General features: G+C 54.6%; 1 protein-coding gene across 1 annotated transcript in view; it reads left to right on the top strand.

The window, feature by feature from the left end:
* The window catches only part of ITGAE (integrin subunit alpha E), a 59379-nt gene that overhangs the window by 13024 nt on the left and 28643 nt on the right, over positions 1–17712 (top strand). Inside the window, exons 2-14 of the mRNA XM_024734341.1 lie at positions 869–989; positions 8382–8473; positions 9709–9776; positions 10129–10246; positions 10469–10609; positions 11022–11137; positions 11737–11888; positions 13090–13243; positions 13772–13922; positions 14428–14495; positions 15779–15914; positions 16455–16597; positions 16962–17102. Of these exons, the coding sequence (XP_024590109.1) occupies positions 869–989; positions 8382–8473; positions 9709–9776; positions 10129–10246; positions 10469–10609; positions 11022–11137; positions 11737–11888; positions 13090–13243; positions 13772–13922; positions 14428–14495; positions 15779–15914; positions 16455–16597; positions 16962–17102 (1601 nt within the window). The remainder of the gene's footprint in view (positions 1–868; positions 990–8381; positions 8474–9708; positions 9777–10128; positions 10247–10468; positions 10610–11021; positions 11138–11736; positions 11889–13089; positions 13244–13771; positions 13923–14427; positions 14496–15778; positions 15915–16454; positions 16598–16961; positions 17103–17712) is intronic.

Here is a 17712-nt window from a genome sequence, read left to right as displayed (position 1 = left end):
TCTCCATCCTGCATTAGCCCAGGCAATATTTTCTTTTGCTATAGATTAGTTTTGCTGGTTCTAGAACAGCATATAAATGGAATCATACAGTAGATACTCTTTTATATAAGACTTCTTTCACTGAGCATAACGATATTCATGATTCACCCATCTTGCTGTGTGTGTCAATTGTTCGTTCCTTTTTACTCCTGCATAGTATTCCATTGTCTGAATATGTCAGTTTATCAGTTCCCCAGTTGATGGACATTTGGGTTGTTTCCAGTTTGGGACTGTTACAAATAAAGCTGCTATAAACATTCTTTTTCTGAGGTATTTTTGAGGACATGTGTTTTCTCTTGGGTTACTTGATGGGCAGGTACGTAGACAGAATGTATGCAGACCCTCACCCTGGGGCCCGTAGTCTATTTTAACTTTGGTACATGACACGGTGATGAGCATGTGCTCCGTGGCAGGTATAGAAAGTGCACAGTGGGAGGTGTGAGAAGGTAGCAAGTGCTCTGGGACAGAACCAAGGAAGGCCTCCTGGAGGAGGGGGTCTTGGTGCCAACACAGCTTGGTTTAGTGGGAGGACCAGGAGCTCTGGGTCAGACACGCCTGCATTCCAGTCTTATTCCCATGGAAAAAAGGTTCTTGGTAGCGGGGGGACTTCCCTGGTGGTCCAGTGGTTAAGATTCCACACTTCCACTGCATGGGGCATGGGTTTGATCCCTGGTCAGGGAACTAAGATCCCACATGCCATGTGGTTCATCAAAAAAAAAAAATCCTTGGGAGTCTTGCTTTCTTCATCTGTAAAATGGAGATAGTGACAATGCAGGATGTGATGGAATAACGGTGCCTCTTTTGTTAAATGTTCTTTTTTTCTCTTCAGGCCTGGCTCCCCTGGCCACCTTCAATGTGGACATGGTCCAGACCTGGGTGACTCCCAAGGGAGACGTCCCCTACGTGCTCAGCTCACTTCTGCATCAGGACTCCAGCACCAACCAGACCTGGTGAGTGGGGCCCGGCGCGCGGGGCGGGGTGTGTGAGGACTGATGAGTCCTTGGGGAGCCTGAGAAGGCCCCCAGACAAGCCCTGGGCAACCCACACCCCAGCAGGGGAGAGGCCGTTAGCTCAGGGCCCGTTCTCCCAGCCCCGGCCCCTCTCCTCACCCTGGCCTCTCTGGGGGTGGGGGAGGGGAGGCTAAAAAACTTTTAAAATAAAGTTTATCAAGGCTCTTTTGTCTGTTACAAAAGTAACGTGCTCAACATAGAAATTTTGGACAGTGACGGAAAATATTTCCTTTAAATGGAAAATATGAGGCAGGCGGGTGTGGTGGTTACGAGGAGGCTGTGCATCTGGTCGCCGTGGTTCGGTGACAGCTTCGCTCTGTATTTATAGCAAGGCACGCAACCCCCAGCCTCAGTTTCTCATCTCTGCAGTGGGGGTGATTATTTTCCTACCTCACAGGGTTGTTGCAAAGAGTATTTGAGTTCATGCACGTAAAGTGTTTGGCACAATTTCTGGCCAAATTTAAGATCAATACGCATTACTTTGTATTTTAAACTTCTCATCTGTACCCACCCATTAGATAAGTAAAACATTTTAAGTCTGATAGCATTCTGCTGGTAAGGATGTGGTGAAACAGGAACTTGTAGGAATGTGAGTTGGTATAACCACCTGGGAGAATCATTTTGCCGTATCAGATAGAGCTGAGGATGCAGGCGGCCCTTGATTCAGTGAATCCACCTCCAGATACCAACCCTAGGGAACTTTGGGGGCACACCTAGAGACATTGACTGGGACATTGTTTTGAAATAAGCATCGTCAGAAAAATGGAAGACATAAGGTGTGAATCATACAATGCGACACTGAAAGCAGGTAAAATGAACGAATTGAGTGCAGTGGTTATGAACCGGATCAGCCTCGAAACACATTGTAAAATGCAAAAGACAAGTTGTAGAATTATTTGTACCATGGCCCTTCACTCCGCAAGCATTTATACAATAACAACTACTGTGTACCAGGCCCTGAGGGAACAGTGGTGAGCAAAGCAGACACAAATCCTTATGCTTGGGGGAAATAGACACTAAGCAAATAAATCAAATGTAGATTCTGTCAGATGGAGGTAGTGGTGGTGTGCTGATTAGGGACATGTCTTTGGTTTTAGGAGAAGTTCTGCAGTGAAGGGTCACGACACACACTCCAACGTCCTCTGTTGTCACCAAGATGACGTTTAGAGCTGCTCATTTTAAAGCCAGGGTTCAGTCAGAGTTCCTGTGTTGTGTATCGTGGCTGTATCTCTTTAGTCTCCCTTACTCTAGAGCAGCCCTTCCTCTCCCTGTCCTGTTCGTGGCAGGGCTCTTTCTGTGCTTGCTCCGCTGCCCAGCTGCCCCTGGCTGGTTCCCTACCCCACCCCTCACCTGCCGCTGCTTTGCTTTGCTTCTGGTCCACGGTGAGGGGTTTCCTTCAGACCCAGCAACCCTGAGCCATGAGCCCAGGGTCCAGATAGCTTTGGGGCAGAGTCAGGTGAGGCACTCAGGGCTACTGGCTGAGTGGAGCTCTGTTTGGTAGCAGATGGGTGGGCAGTGGTGGCTCCCGAGGCAGCCTCATAGCCCTGGACTTGGGCCATGGCCACGCCAGCCAAGCGGGCTCGGACCCTATGCTTGATTTCCTCACTGTCCAGTGAAGAGGCTGGTGACCATTAGATTTAAGTGGTGAGGGCAGGGCCCATTCACTCATTCATTCATTCATCAGTATTTATGGAGCATCTACTCAGCGCCAGGCAAAGCTAGGGGGATAAGATACTAAAGGAGACAGTCCATGCCCTCATGGAGCTCCCAGGCTCTTGTGGGAAACAGACAAGTTGGTCGATGACAGGAAGAGTGAAGACTGCTCTGTGGGGACATCCAGGGTGCGTTGGGGACATAGAGGCACGTGTGTCCTTCAGCCAAAGGATGTACCTTGACACTGGGACTTAGGGGCTGAATAGGAATTAGTGTGAGAAGGCATGGGAGGGGGAATCGGGGCTGAGAGCTGCTTGGTCAGAAGTCTGGAAGCCAGCCTGAGCCAGGTGCGGGGGCTGGGAAGGTGTTGGTGGCTGAAACTGAGCGTGATGAGACATTGGATGGGGGAGGTGGGCCATGCTTTGTCAGCCGGCACAAAGGTTTGGGGAGCCTGAAAGGCTTGAAGGGCGGTGAGAAGGTTGTTAGGAATGTTCTGGTTCCAGGAAGAATTAAAGGGAAGCATTGCTCGTGTTTTGTCTTGATAAAGTTCTGTTGCTGCACTATTGCACAGAAAACTGCACGTCATCAGAGTGCCGCTCAGTGAATGTTCACAAAGTGAGCCACCCACGTAAGCAGCGTCCAGATCGAGGCAGAACAGGACCAGCCTCGCATAAGCCCCCTGCAGCCATGTGCTCCCTTCCACGCACATCCCAGGCGAGAGTTAACCCCCGCTCCCACCCCCGGCCCAGCTCTGCACTTTCTTTCACTGGGTGAATGCACTTCTTTTTATTAGGCACAGGGTGCCCAGCAGTGGAATTGCTGGATCGTGGCTTCTACGCTGGGTCAGCATTCAGTTTTCACAAAGTTTGCAATGTGTGAGCGTCCTGCACTCCCCGCACTCATCAAGGTCGAGGCCGGGTTTCGGCCATGCTGTGACCATCTCCTGCCGAGCCCCCTCCCTCCAGTACCCCAGCAGGGCCCTCACCACTCCAGCTTCAGACCCAACAGACTTTAACCCCCTTCCCTCAGAAGCCAAGCCAAGGGCTTCCCTGGTGGTGCAGTGGTTGGGAATCTGCCTGCCAACACGGGGGACACCTTTTCGAGCCCTGGTCTGGGAAGATCCCGCATGCGGTGGAGCAACTAAGCCCGTGCGCCACAACTACTGAGCCTGCGCTCTGGAGCCTGTGAGCCACAACTATGGAGCCCACGTGCCACAACTATGGAGCCCACGTGCCTAGAGCCCGTGCTCCGCAACAAGACAAGCCACTGCAATGAGAAGCCCGGGCACCTCAACGAGGAGTGGCCCCCACTCGCCGCAACTAGAGAAAGCCCACGTGCAGCAACGAAGACCCAACACAGCCAAAAATTAATAAATTTATATATTAAAAACAAATGCCAAGCTGAAAGGCCACAGTGGAAGAGGGGACTTTGAAGTATCCAGAGCAGAAGGCTCTGAGCCCCCCAGGGATGGGGGGAAGAGCCCACTTGGGCCCAAGAAAACCTCCCTGGACACCTGCTGAAGCAGAGAGGGTCTCACGGGTTTGAACGTGCACCGGGGAAGGATGTGGTGGGAGGCACCTCTGGGTTCCTGCCTCAAACCTTGGAGCCTGAGACCACGGGCTGCTGCACAGGGCAGGAAACGCGCTTCTGGCCGCCCCGGCCGCAGAGGAACAGGCTGGGCTCCTCGTGCAAGGACCACACGTGCCTCTCTCTCCCTCATGTTGTTTCTACGTAAGTTGTAACAGCCAGGGCTGGCAGCATCATGGACTTGGCCGCTGCAGTGGGGTGGAGTGGAATATAACGAAGGCCTTCCCCCTGGGCGGTATGGGAATAGACTCTGAGGACAGAGATGAGTTACAGCTGGGTGAAGCCAGGAGATGGGCTGCACTCAGCCCAGGTGTGATAGGGTCCCTGGGGCTGTCAGCTGATGGTGAGCTCAGTTATAGTTTAGTTTGCCAGCCACTCAGTCGGTAAACCTGGAGATCAAGAGACCACCCACCATGGTGGAGGTGGTTAAAGGGGCGGGCGGCAGAGGCAGCTCAGACGGGGCCCCGGGCCCCCGGCATTGCGTGACTGTGATATGGGTGGCAACCTTGGGTTCTGCAGTGAACAGCCTGTGCAGCTGTACGTGGTGGTCTCTCAAGAACTCACAGTCTAGGTGGGAACAAAAGCCAAGGATAAGGGTAGGTGTCCAGTGGTGAGGGCTTCCTGGAGGGCTTGGAGGGGTCAAGGTGCTCCTTCTTTTGGGAAGAGATTTCCTGAGGAGCTGGCACTTGGGAAGGTCGTTCTGCAGGAAAAGGAGCCGAAAGGCATTGCAAGCGGAAGCAACAGCTTGGGCCAAGGCCTAAAGGAGGAGGGAGAGCTGAGGCTATTCCAGGCCTGCACCTACCCCACCAAGACGTGGCTGGGTTGGATCCCAGTTCTGAGCCCACCTTTACGGGGGAGCAGAGAATAAGGTGCTGGGCCCAGGGCTGAGACTCAGGCTGGGAGGGGTCTGCGGAAAGAGGCAAAGTTGTTGAGCAGGCGACCTAATTTAGGGGCTCAGCTGCAAGCCCACAGAGCTCAGCTGCACGTGGTCCTCTGCCCCTCAGCCTTGCCCCAGATTAGCCCCCTCATGTGCTGCCTCGGCTGTTGTTCAGTCGTCATTTAACAGATGTTTACCAAACCCCTGCTCTGTGCCAGCCACTGTTCCAGGTGCTGGAAATAACATGGCAAACGAGAGGCAAGGGGAACTTGGGGAACTTGGGAGGTCTTGGACTTGGTTCACTGTTACCAAGCTCCTCTCCCCGTAGACTGTAAGTTTCCTTGGGGAACTTAGAGTCTAGGGGGAGAGACTGATAATAAACAGTAAACAGGATGCTATCAAACGGGGACAAGTTCTGGGAAGGAAATAAATGGGACGATGCAGAGCAGAGTAACTGGGTTGTGAGGTGAGGCTGGTTGGAGAAAGCATTTGTGAGGAGGTGACAGTTAAGCGAGGCCAAGGAATAAGAATGAGCCAGGTTGGGGAGAGAGGGGGCGCAGCAAGGCAGAGGGCCCAAGCCAGGAAAGAGCTGGGGGCAGCCTAGGAACGGAAGCCGGCCAGTGCGGGGCTAGAGCTTGGAGAGCAAAGGAGCAGGAGGGGAGTCTCAGCGGTGGGGAGGTGCTAGATCGTGCAGGGCCCCGTGGGCTGCAGCAAGGGGTGTGGACTCTTCACCTAAGTGCACGGGAGGCAGCTGAAACAGGGCAGTGACGTGGTGTAATCTACAAGGGTAAATTTATTTTATTTTATTTAAACATTTATTTATTATTTACTTATTTTCCTGTGCCGGTCTTAGCTGAGGCACGTAGGATCTTTGTTGCGGCATGCATGTGAGATCTAGTTCCCCGACCAGGGATCGAACCCGGACCCGCTGCATTGGGAGCTCGGAGTCTTACCCACTGGACCACCAGGGAAGTCCCAAGAGCAAATTTAAAAAACAAACAACAGAAAAAAATAACAGGGGGCTATTACTACACACCAGGCAAGATGATGGTGGCAGGGGAAACAGAAGAGATGTTCTCTATATATAGATATATATATATATATATATATCTAGATATATATATATATCTCTATATATAGAGATATAGTTTGGAGGAAGAACCAACAGGGTTTACTGATGGATTTGATGAAGGGGATGAGTGAAAAGACGAAGCAAGGGTGCCCCCAGGCTTTGGACTTCAGAACATAGTGGTTGGTGGTGCCATGTATTGTGTCAGGGAAGATGGAACGGTTCAGTTCAGGCAATGGAGAGCAAGACCATAGTTCTGTTTCGAACGTTCTAAGTTTGAGATGCCTATTAGACAATGGGCAGTTGTTTATTTATTAGTTTCCTAGGGCTGCTATAACAATTCATCACAAACTTAGTGGCTTAAAACAGCACAAATGACTATCTTACAGTTTGGGAGGTCAGATGTCCAAAGAGGGTTTTACTGAGCTGAAATCAAGGCATTAGCAGGGCTGTGTTCCTTCTAGAGCCTCAAGGGGAGGATCTGTTTCCTCACTTCCTTTGGGTTCTAGGCGCTGCCTGCATTCCTTGGCTTGTGGCCCCTTCCTCCATTTTTAAAGGGTCTGATAAGGACCCTTGTGATTACATTGGGCCTACCTAGATAATCCAGTATAAATTCCCCAACACAAGATCTTTAACTTAATCTACGAAGTCCCTTTTGCCATAAAAAGTAGCGTATTCCTGGGCTCTGGGGGTTAGGACATGGACTTCTCTGGGCGGGGCAGGTCATTATTCTGCTTTCTAGAGCTGCGCTGGTCTGGCTTCTGGTGGAGGGATGCTAGCATTGCAGATATAAAGGTGGGAATGTCAGCATTGATAGGTGTATTGAAGCCAGGGATTGGAGGGGGGATCAATCACCAGGGAGAGTGTGTGGGCGAGGAAAACAGGGACCCAGCCCCGGGACACCAGTGACATTTAGAAGTCAGACAGTGAATGAGCAAGCAAAGGAGTTTGAGAAGGAGTAGTGAGAGAGGTCAGGGGAACCAAAAAGAAAGTGGTTCAAGGGAGAGACGGTTACTTCTGCCCCGGGCTGTTGAGAGGTTGAGGAAGATGAGGGCAGAAAGGTGTCCCTTGGGTCTGACGATGTGTGGACCACCACTGACCTTGACAGGACCCGTCGGGGTGGAAGTCAGCTTGGGCTGGGGTAAGCTGGGTAGGGCACACACACAGGTGTAGGTTTTATTATTATCCTGTCACCCATGGAGATAAGTGAATGATACGTTTCATATTTTTTTTAAACATCAAGTAACGGGAGGTGAGGAAGTGGAAACATGACCTCGTTCCTGGCCCCCAAACCACTGTAACTCATCATGACTTGTCTAATCCCCTTTATAAAGCTTCCCCTTTATAAAGCTTCCCCTTTATAAAGTCCTCCGTGGCTTCCTACTGCCCTCAGCATAAAACCTTGGACTTGGTTCAGTGTTATCAAGCTCAGCCTCGGGCCCCTTCCCCAACAGCCCCTACTCACAGCTCCTAGGATGGGGAGCTCTCTCCCTGTCTCGGCGCAGCCCTGATCCTCCCTGGGCAGCATGCACACGGAATGTTTAGGCTGACGCTGGCTCTCTACTGTCTCCCTGGGCAGGGGGCAGAGTTTGCCATTGGGAATCACATCTCCTGAGGCTGCCTTAACCAGGCTGAGGGGCCCAGAACCTCCAGTTCTGACCTGCCCCTAGGAGAGGGGCACAAGTGCGCTCTTCTCAGGAAGTGCTGTCACTGGGGCCAGGTGGGGCAGGCGCCCTTGCAGCCACTAGGAAGGCAACAGAAGGACGGCTTCTGTCCCCAGCAGAAGCAGCTGTGCCGCTGGTGGCTTCCTGGTTCCCCCCACCGCCATCAAAGAGCAGCGAGTGCTTATTTACCACCAATATCACCCCATTTCTGTCAGGGTAGGCCAGCAGGCAGAGAGGGGATGCACTTAGCCATTTCCTGCCTGGAGCTGTGCAAAGGTTGAGCCCATGCCTCCCTCGTAATGCAGATCCACCATCCTGGGCTGGGAGCCTGCCTGCCTTTCCAGGTCTGGTCTTCTCCATAGTTTTCCCCACAGGGAACCTGTAGGTCTGTGGGCCTGGAATGGAAGGACTGTGTCTGGGCAGGTAGGGAGGAAAAGGGAATCGCTGACCAGCTCAACTTTGCTGCCAACTCTTTCGCTCAGGCTCCTGGTAACCAGCCCCAGGACCAGCAGGACGGCAGGGCCCCTGTATCAGTGTTCCCTCATTCAGGATGAGCTCCATTGCCAGCCAGTAGGTAAGTCAGCCCCTGCTCCCGGGAATGCTCCCAGGACCTCCTTTCTAGGAATCCCACTCATCCAGCCCAACCATTGCAGTCTCTCCACCCTAGCCTCCACCACCAGCCACAGCAAGCCTTCCATCCTGGTGCCCAGTCCCATCCCCACCCAACCCTAACCCCCAGCCCACCTTTCCGGACCCAATCCTAACAACAAAAATGAAACCTAAAATGGATGGAGTGCTTACTGAGTCACCTGACACTCTGCTAAGTGGTTCGCGGACTTTTAATCCTTAAAACCACACCATTTTACAGAAGAGAAAGCTACAGTTCAGAGAAGTCCTTTGGTTTCCACTGTGACTAAGGTCCCGCATCTGAGCAGCACCACAGACGCAAACCCAACTCCACCCGATTCCAAATCCCAACCTACCGCAACTCACCACGCCTCAGTGGAACCCGCGCCCCCGCAATCTAACTGTGGCCATCCTAGCGCCTAGCGTGGGGTCTGCCATATATTAGGCGCTCAATAATGCTGTTTGAATGAACAAAGGAATGGACCTAATTCGCTCGTTGACCAAACTCCCCCCATTCTGCCCAGCCCAACTGAAGGCCCACTTTGCTGACGACCGTTGGGCCATGTCAGGTGGAGTCCTGGTCTCTGTGGGAGGGGCTGTGTTGAACAGCCTCCATCTCTGCATCAGAAGGGCACACAGTCCGGCAGGGTGACTGAGTGATCCTGGGACTCAAAAATGCAAGTCTCCTGAGGCCCACAGTGGGGCGGGAGGGGAAGGAGCTACACTTCTGCCCCTGGGGATGTGGGGCAGTAAGATTCCCCGGAGACAGGACTCTGAGAGGGGAGAGTTCATTGGATTCTAGGGCCAGTCCCCCAGCCTCTTGCCATTCCTCCCTGGTGCTGCGCACACCTGCCAGCTGGTGCTTCTCTGCCTGCCTGCCCAGCAGCCCAGGGGCCCCTGGACGACCAGCACCAGGTCTAGGTGTTTCTGGATCCCTATCACCATCTGTCGCAGGCTGGGCACAGAGCAGACATCACGGGGCATATGTGGAATGAGACACCGAATGAGCCTGGGAGAGAGGCCTGTCCTTGAAGGCCCCCCGCATCCAGCTTCTAGAGGATGCTCTGAGTGGCCAGCTCTTCCTCATGGGGCTTTGACCAAGATGGCCCTGTGCCCTCTGGCCTTGGCTCCTGGGTTGCCTCCCAGCATTCCTCCCTCCTTACCTGGGCCTCACTGTTTCAGAGAATGTCCCCATCCCAAAGGGGAGGTACCGTGGAGTGACAGTTGTCCGGAACCACCATGGTGTCTTGGTGAGTATGCGTGGCGAGGGAGGGTGGAGGGCCTTGGGGAGCTGGTGCTACCCCTGTGGTTTACCGTGGTGGATACCAGTCCTGACTGGCGTGTTATTCTCAGGGCTGAGCCCAGCTGTATCCCCGGCAGCCCCAGGGCTGACAGCGGCTGTGAGCTGGGTACTCCATGTGACCCAGCACACTGACCCTGGCAGCGACTCCTACCCCTGGTGAGGGGTGAGCACGCTGTCCCTGCGTCCCCTGCCTGGTTGAGCCACTGGGTTCTGACGTGGGGGTGTGGGTGTGGCTGCGACGAGGGGGCCTGGGCTGGGGGTGACCGGGGCTTTCCCCTCCTTTTCTCCCCCTCCTCTAGATCTGCATTCAAGTGACGACCCGGTGGCCCCAGAGCCTCAGCTCAGAGCTCACAGGCAACTGCATCCTGCTGGCCCCTGACCTCCGTCCCCGTGCCCAGGTCTACTTCTCCGACCTTGGTAAGGACTGGACCCTCGTTGGACAGCTCTGAAGGGATATCCTGGGGTCTGCAAGAAGAGGCGCCAGCCCGTGGTAGATGCAGAGGGACACAGAGGCCCGAAGAGGGCAAGGCAGGCTTAGGCCCCATGTGAAGGAACCAGGGCAGATCTAAGAGCAGGCTTACCTGGAGGTGAACGAGGAGGCCATCTGACTCTGAGCTCTTCCGTGTGTACTTTTTAAAGAAAAATTACTGGACCCTGATGTCCCTGTGGATGCTGGAGACTGCTCCAGGAACAAAAAAGGCAGCATGGAGAACACAGCCAGGCCGCGCCGGGAATTGAAGGTGGAGGAGGAGACAGAGGACGAGGACGAGGAGGCAGCTGGTGAGAAGAGGCAAATCTGGTTGCTCCCAGAGCTGTCACAGCTGACTCCCTAGGCTGGAGACCTCCAGGGCTGAGGTGTGCCTAGGTCCAAGAGATGGAGAGCAGTGGCTGGATTCTACAGGCCTGGCCAGTCCCAGCCCAGTCTCTCTCCATCTTACAGCTGGGAAAACTGAGGCCCAGAGAGTGGGGGTGCTGGGAGTGACTCACGCAGCAAGTCAGAGCCTGAGCAGGTTCTGGCTCTCTCTCTGCCTCTGAGACAAAGGCTTCCCTCTTGGGGAGGGCACCGATGCCCTCCCTGAACTGAGCCCTCAGGGCTTGAACTGGGTGGGTGCCCTTCAGGGCAGGACGAGTTGCCCTCACTCCTGCCCCAGATGCCAAGCCCACTCCTGACCTGTTCCCTGTCTTGGCCCAGGCACCGAGATCGCCATCATCCTGGATGGCTCAGGAAGCATCGATCCCCCAGACTTCCAGAGAGCTAAAGACTTCATCTCCAACATGATGAAGAACATCTATGAGAAGTGCTTTGAGGTGGGCTTCCCTAAGGGCTGGACTCACACAGCTTGTGTGTTATCTACCTCTGGGAACAAACCACCTCAAAACATCCACCAGCGATCTGCTCTCCTTCTATCGGGTCAGCTGTTCGGTCTGGGCTCAGCTGGGTGGTTCTTTTGCTGGTCTTGCCTAGAGTTATTCCTGCAGCTGCAGACACGTGGTTGTTTGACTGGACCCTAAGATGCCCTCGCTTGTCTGGACCATGTGTCTCCAGCAGCCCAGCCCAACTCTTTCATGGCAAGCACTTTCCAAACCTCTGATTATATCACATTTGCTGATGTCCCATTGGCCAAAGCAAGTCACCTGGCCTATCCCGGAGTCAGTGTGGAAGAGGGGGACTACACAGGGACACGGATTCAAGGAGAAGTCTGTGATTCACTGGGAGCCATTACTATCATACCTTCCTCCACCCCCACTGGCTTAGAGATTTCCCTCTGCCTGAGTATTTCCTCCTGCCCAGAAACTAGGAGGAATGAGTGGATTCTTCCACTGCTTCCAGGCGGAGCCATCTAAGGGGCAGGGGTGGCCTTGGGCAACTCTGCCAAACTCCTTCCCTCTCGGCCCCTCCCCTGCAGTGCAACTTTGCCCTGGTGCAGTATGGGGGAGTCATCCAGACAGAGCTTGACCTTCAGGACAGCCAAGACGTTACAGCCTCCCTCGCCAGAGTCCAGAACATCACTCAAGTGGGGAGTGTCACCAAGACTGCCTCTGCCATGCAGCATGTCCTGTGAGTGTGAGGGCAACAGAATTACCTGTACACCTACTGAGTGCCAGTCCACGGCCCTGCCCAGAGGCTCTGAGGCATCCTACCTGGAGAAGGTGGCTGGACAGACTGTGTAGAGGAGAGGGTCAGGGTTCAGGCTCTTCCTTGGCTGAAAGGGGACACTGTGAGGTATTCCAACCCAGCCTTGACTGATAGATGACACCCCAAGACAGTCCTCCAAAGACTCCTGCGAGCAGCAGTAGGGCACGGTGCTTATCAGAGGGGCTTAGTGGGCAGCAGGCTCCCTGGGTTCAGTCCCAGCAACAGTTTGTACTCTTGAGACCTTGGGTGAGTTGCCTAACTGCTCTATGCTTCAATTTTCTCACTTTTTTTTTTTTTTTTGCGGTACGCGGGCCTCTCACTGCTGTGGCCTCTCCCGTTGCGGAGCACAGGCTCCGGACGCGCAGGCTCAGCGGCCGTGGCTCACAGGCCCAGCCGCTGCGCGGTACGTGGGATCCTCCCGGACCGGGGCACGAACCCGTGTCCCCTTACATCAGCAGGCAGACTCTCAACCACTGCGCCGCCAGGGAAGCCTCAATTTTCTCACTTTTAAAATGAGAATAATAGGGAATTCCCTGGTAGTCCAGTGGTTAGGACTTGGCGCTTTCACTGCTGAGGCCAGGGTTCAGTCCCTGGTCGGGGAACTAAGATCCTGCAAGCCGCAAGGCGTGGCCAGTAATAATGATTAATAATAATAGTAATAGTACTTGCCTTAAAATATGTACGGTGCATACAGAATGCCTGGCGTCTAAGTTCTATGTAAATCTTAGCCGCTGTTTTTAATATCATTATTATTCCCACACATACACACGAGGAATAGACTCCACTGCTGTCCAGCACCTTTCTTTTTCTTTTTTTAAAAATAAATTTATTTATTTACTTATTTTTGGCTGCATTGGGTCTTCGTTGCTGTGCACTGGCTTTCTCTAGTTGTCCAGCACCTTTCTATTGGGGGCAGGTGAGGGGTAAGAACGCCTGTGTTGCAGCCTCACCTCCACCCGCGCAGCTGTGTACCCAGGGACATCACCACCCCTCTTTGGGCCTTTGTTCTCCCAGGAGGGCTCCTTAATCCTCTTCAATTCTAAAACAGGTCAGTGAATAAAATCTCCCCAGGGCTCAGTCATCCCTTTGGCAAAGTTCTTTCCCTTTACTCTCCCCGATTTAGAGACAACATCTTCACACCAAGCCATGGCTCTAGAGAAAAGGCATCCAAGGTCATGGTGGTGCTCACTGATGGGGACATATTCGGGGACCCCCTCAACCTCACAACTGTCATCGACTCCACAGAGATGCAAGGTGTTGAGCGCTTTGCCATTGGGGTAAGAACTAGGTGCTGGGGGTACCTCGTGACCCTGTGCAGCCTGGGGTGGGGAGAAGCCAGGGCTCCTAGAAGGGCTTCAGTAAGCAGCTTACCCAAACCCTGCTGCACTCACAAACACCAACTTCTCTTCTTTCAGCCCCCGTGTCCCATGCACCCCGCACTCCCCACCCCACTCAGGGTCTTCCCCGAAGACGGCTCATTTCCCAGTGGTGGTCACAGCTCACTCGCCCAGCAGTGATGAGGAGAGCAGTGGACACCCTGGGAGCCCACAGGAGGGATGTCAGGGAAGGTTCCAGGAGGAGCGGGTGCTGAGCTGAGTCTCGGAGGACAAAGAGGAGTAGCTGACGTAGGGCACAGGGGAGGCGGGAAGGGCTCTGCAGGCAGAGGGAATAGCGTGGGCAGGGGTGAGGAGCCGGTGTGTTCAGGAAAACACACGTAGAGTGTGTGGAAGAACAGGGAGCAGGGAAAGAAGGAGGCCTGGAGAGCCCTCGCGGTGCTAGCCCACTGACCCAGGGCCTCTGTGCAGGTGGGAGATGCATTTAATAAAACTAGGGCGTACAACGAGCTGAAGCTGATCGCCTCGGACCCCGATGAGGACCATGCCTTCAAGGTGACCAACTACTCAGCGCTGGATGGGCTGCTGAGCAAACTGCAACAGAGCATCATTAGCGTGGAAGGTGAGGCTCCAGGTCCCTGGCCACCCTGCGGCAGCCCCCTCGGCATTCAGCAGGAGGCCCGAGGCCCACGCTCCAGCCCTACTCCAGTCCTCCCTCCATGTGGCACTCTGGCGACTCCTGTCACCTCTCTGAGCCTCAGCTGTTCCATCTCTAAAAAGGCAACAATATCCCCAGCCTTCCTCACTTCCCCCAAATTCCATGAAACTCTGATGAGAAGCTCTTTCTGGTACTGGAGGAAGAAGGGTGACTGGGGCATGATTCCTGCTCCCAGGAGCTCCCAGGTGAGGAAACTGAGGCCCAGGAAGAGGGAGGGGACGGCCCTCTTCCCAGCTATGCTGCCAGTAGCTACTAAAGCAGGACCCAGAGCTCTACTCCAACCTGATGCTCCTCCCATCCTACCAGAACCTCCTTCCCTCTGGGAGGAGGCCAAGCCGGACCCTTCCCTGACTTGGTTTCTCCCTTCACCTTGGCCCACAGCAGTCTCACTGGGCTTCTTGGCTTCCAGGCACGGTCGGAGATGCCCTCCACTACCAGCTGGCACAGGTCGGGTTCAGCGCCCAGATCCTGGACGAGGTACGTGGCCGACTCAGCACCAGGCAGGCTCTCCACAGAGGAGGGGCCCCGGCGACTCCCAGGGACTCAGGGTCCCCTGGCTCTCAGTGCCCTGTGGTGAGGCCTCTGAAGGAGCCAATTTAAGATTTTTTTTTTTCATAGAGATTTTTTGATGTGAACCATTTTTAAAGTCTTTATTGAATTTGTTACAATATTGCTTCTGTTTTATATTTTGTTTCTTTGGCCCCGAGGCATGTGGGATCTTAGCTCCCCAACCCGGGATCAAACCTGCGCGCCCTGCATTGGAAGACAAAGTCTTAACCACTGGACCACCAGGGAAGTCCCATGAAAGAGCCATTTTAGGACAAAGGAAAACACTTCTGTGTGCTCGCCCTAACCTGGACCTTTGAGGTCGAGGAGAGAATGGCCCTGTTTATAACAGGAGGTCATTTCGTCCTGCGCTCAAGGATTAAGTGCTTCCTTAACACAGACTGGTAATACCCAGGCCTGGGTGGGCTTACCTACCAAGCCGGGTACTTCTCCCCACCAGAGGCCCTGTTCCCCACAGACGGGGAGGGATACGGGCAGTGAGGACACCGTCCTTGCATGTGGTGGAAGCGCGGTTAGCACATCAGTCGACACAGGTGGGCCTTGGGTGCCAGACTCAGGCTGTGCAGACTTGGAGGACATGAGCCCCATTTTGCTCAGTCGTACTTTTTTTTTTTAATTTAATTTATTTATTTTTGGCTGTGTTGGGTCTTCGTTGCTGCACGTGGGCTTTCTCTAGTTGCAGCGAGTGGGGGATTCACTTGCGGAGCACAGGCTCTAGGCACGCAGGCTTCAGTAATTGTGGCACGAGGGCTCGGTAGTTGTGGCTCGTGGACTCTAGAGCACAGGCTCAGTAGTTGTGGCGCACTGGCTTAGTTGCTCTGCGGGATGTGGGATCTTCCCGGATCAGGGCTTGAACCTGTGGCCCCTGCATTGGCAAGCGGATTCTTAACCACTGTACCACCAGGGAAGTCCCTCAGTCATACTTTTTAAAATGCTCAATATCTGGGCCCCGGGTTGGATTTCTGCCCCAGGGGTTGCTGGTACTGGAGGGACAGCTGCCCTGACAGGGTCATGGGTACAAGGCAGGAACCCAGTGTTTGCCTCTCGCCTTCCTCCTGCGTCTCTGGCCGGGTGCACTGAATGCCCCTCATCCCCCCTGCAAGGTCTGCTGTGCTGGCAGGTAGACCCGACGCCACCCTGGCTGGCCCTGGGTCCCTCCCGCTCAGATGGCCGCCAACCCTTGTCCCCTGCAGGGGCAGGTGCTGCTCGGTGCTGTAGGGGCCTTCGACTGGTCGGGGGGCACGCTGTTCTACAACATGAGCAGCCGCAAGGGCCGCTTCCTGAACCAGACGGCGGTGGATGCCAAGGCTGTGCAGTACAGCTACCTGGGTGAGGGCGGGGCCTGGAGGCTACCTGGGTGTGGGCGGGGCCTGTACAGGGACACAGGCTGCAGTGCACTTCCTAGCTGGGGAGGGCCCAGGTCGGTCACACGGACTGAGGGAAGGGCCCCACTTAGGGAGCCTGAGGCTGCGAATTAGGCCTGCTTGGTACCAAAGCGCCAGGTCCCGGCAGCTGCCTAGGGAGGTAGGGCCTCTCTGTTAGTAATGGCAGTGGGTGACCCTTCACCCCTCCTCAGTCTTCATGCACTGCGTTTGTGATGAACGTGTGTGGAGTGCATTTTGAGTGAAGCTGTATGTATGATCGTGTGTGTCTGTCCCATCTGTATAGTGGGACACACGTGTGTGAGCAGCCGCATGGGTAAGTGGAGCCACTGCTGATGATTTTAAAAGGATGTGGAAGATAGTCTCTCCATTTTTGCCTCCCTGCCCAAGCTACTTCGAAGTCCTGGCTGGGAAGGGGGGCGGGGCAAAGGAGTGGCCCGATGGGAGATCCTGATGACAGTTCCACATCCCCCCCCTCCACCAACAGGTTACTCGGTGGCGGTGCTGCACAAGGCCTGTGGCCTCTCCTATGTGGCAGGGGCTCCACAGCACAAGCAGCAAGGGGCTGTGTTTGAGCTCCGGAAGGAGAGCAGAGAGACCAACTTTGTACCAGTGCTGGAGGGCGAGCAGGTACTGCTGGAGAAGGACCCCCGCCCCCGTTATTACAGATAGGGATCTGGAGGTCCCAGAGGGAAAGGGGTGGGCTCCAGGGCACACAGTGGGTTGGGGACCCAGCCTGGGCAGAACTCAGGTCTCAGAACTCAGCCTCTGCCCCGGCTCTGCGTGTCTGAGCGCCAGCTGGTTTCCCCCATCGTGGGGGATCAGGCTGTTCACCCAGTCTCCTGTGTTATTCTGGTGAACAAATTGATCTGGTCTGACCCGAAGTTGGTGGCCCAGGAAGAGCAAGAGCAGAAGTCCAGCGTTGCTGAGGGCTCTGGCGGTGGCGGCTGCCTCCCCAGCACTCCCTGTGAGCTGCGTTCCCTCTGGCCTGTAGATGGGGTCCTATTTTGGCTCTGAGCTGTGCCCTGTGGACGTCGACATGGATGGGACCACAGACTTGTTGCTGGTGGCCGCCCCATTTTACCACATTCAAGGCGAGGAGGGCAGAGTCTACATGTACCGTGTGAACAAGCAGGTGGGAGAGTCACCATCTTCGCAAGGTGGCTGAGGCTGTGGCTGCTCAGCCTGGGGCCGAGGTGACAGAGGCTGGGAGCACCCCGGCCCTGCCTTGCACCAGAGGGCGGTGATGGGGAGCTCAGGGTGGATGGCAGCCTGGTGGGGCGACTGCTTCACTCCGTCCCCTCCCCCACTTTCTTACTTCCTGCACCCCATCATCTCATGTTGATGATGATGACATCGCAAATAGCTGCACGGTTGACAAAGCGCATCCTGTCTGTGATCTCACTTGTTTCTCACAGTAACTATGGGAGGTAGCTGTTACTCCCATTTTACAGATGAGAAAACTGAGGCTCAGTGATGTTGAAACTTGCTCCAGTTTATAGAGCAAGTGTGTGGTGGAGCCAAGGCGAGAAGCCAGGCCTCCTGATCGCCAGCCCAGTACCCCAATCATGGGAGCAGAGGGTTGCAGCTCTTGGTCCTGGACTGCAAGGCAGGAGGACTCCAGCTTCACCACTCACTCACTGTGCAGACTTGGGAAGGTCTCTTGCCTCTTCTGAGCCACAGGCTCCCTCCCTGCTGGAGAATCAGAATCAACAAGTCCTTGAGCATACTCCCTGGGGTGGCAG

This window comes from Neophocaena asiaeorientalis, unplaced genomic scaffold, assembly GCF_003031525.2.
Source record: "Neophocaena asiaeorientalis asiaeorientalis breed wild unplaced genomic scaffold, Neophocaena_asiaeorientalis_V1.1 scaffold129, whole genome shotgun sequence".
NCBI classification, from domain to species: domain Eukaryota; kingdom Metazoa; phylum Chordata; class Mammalia; order Artiodactyla; family Phocoenidae; genus Neophocaena; species Neophocaena asiaeorientalis.
Note: the sequence above shows the minus strand (reverse complement) of the source record. Positions and strands in the feature narration are given on the sequence as shown.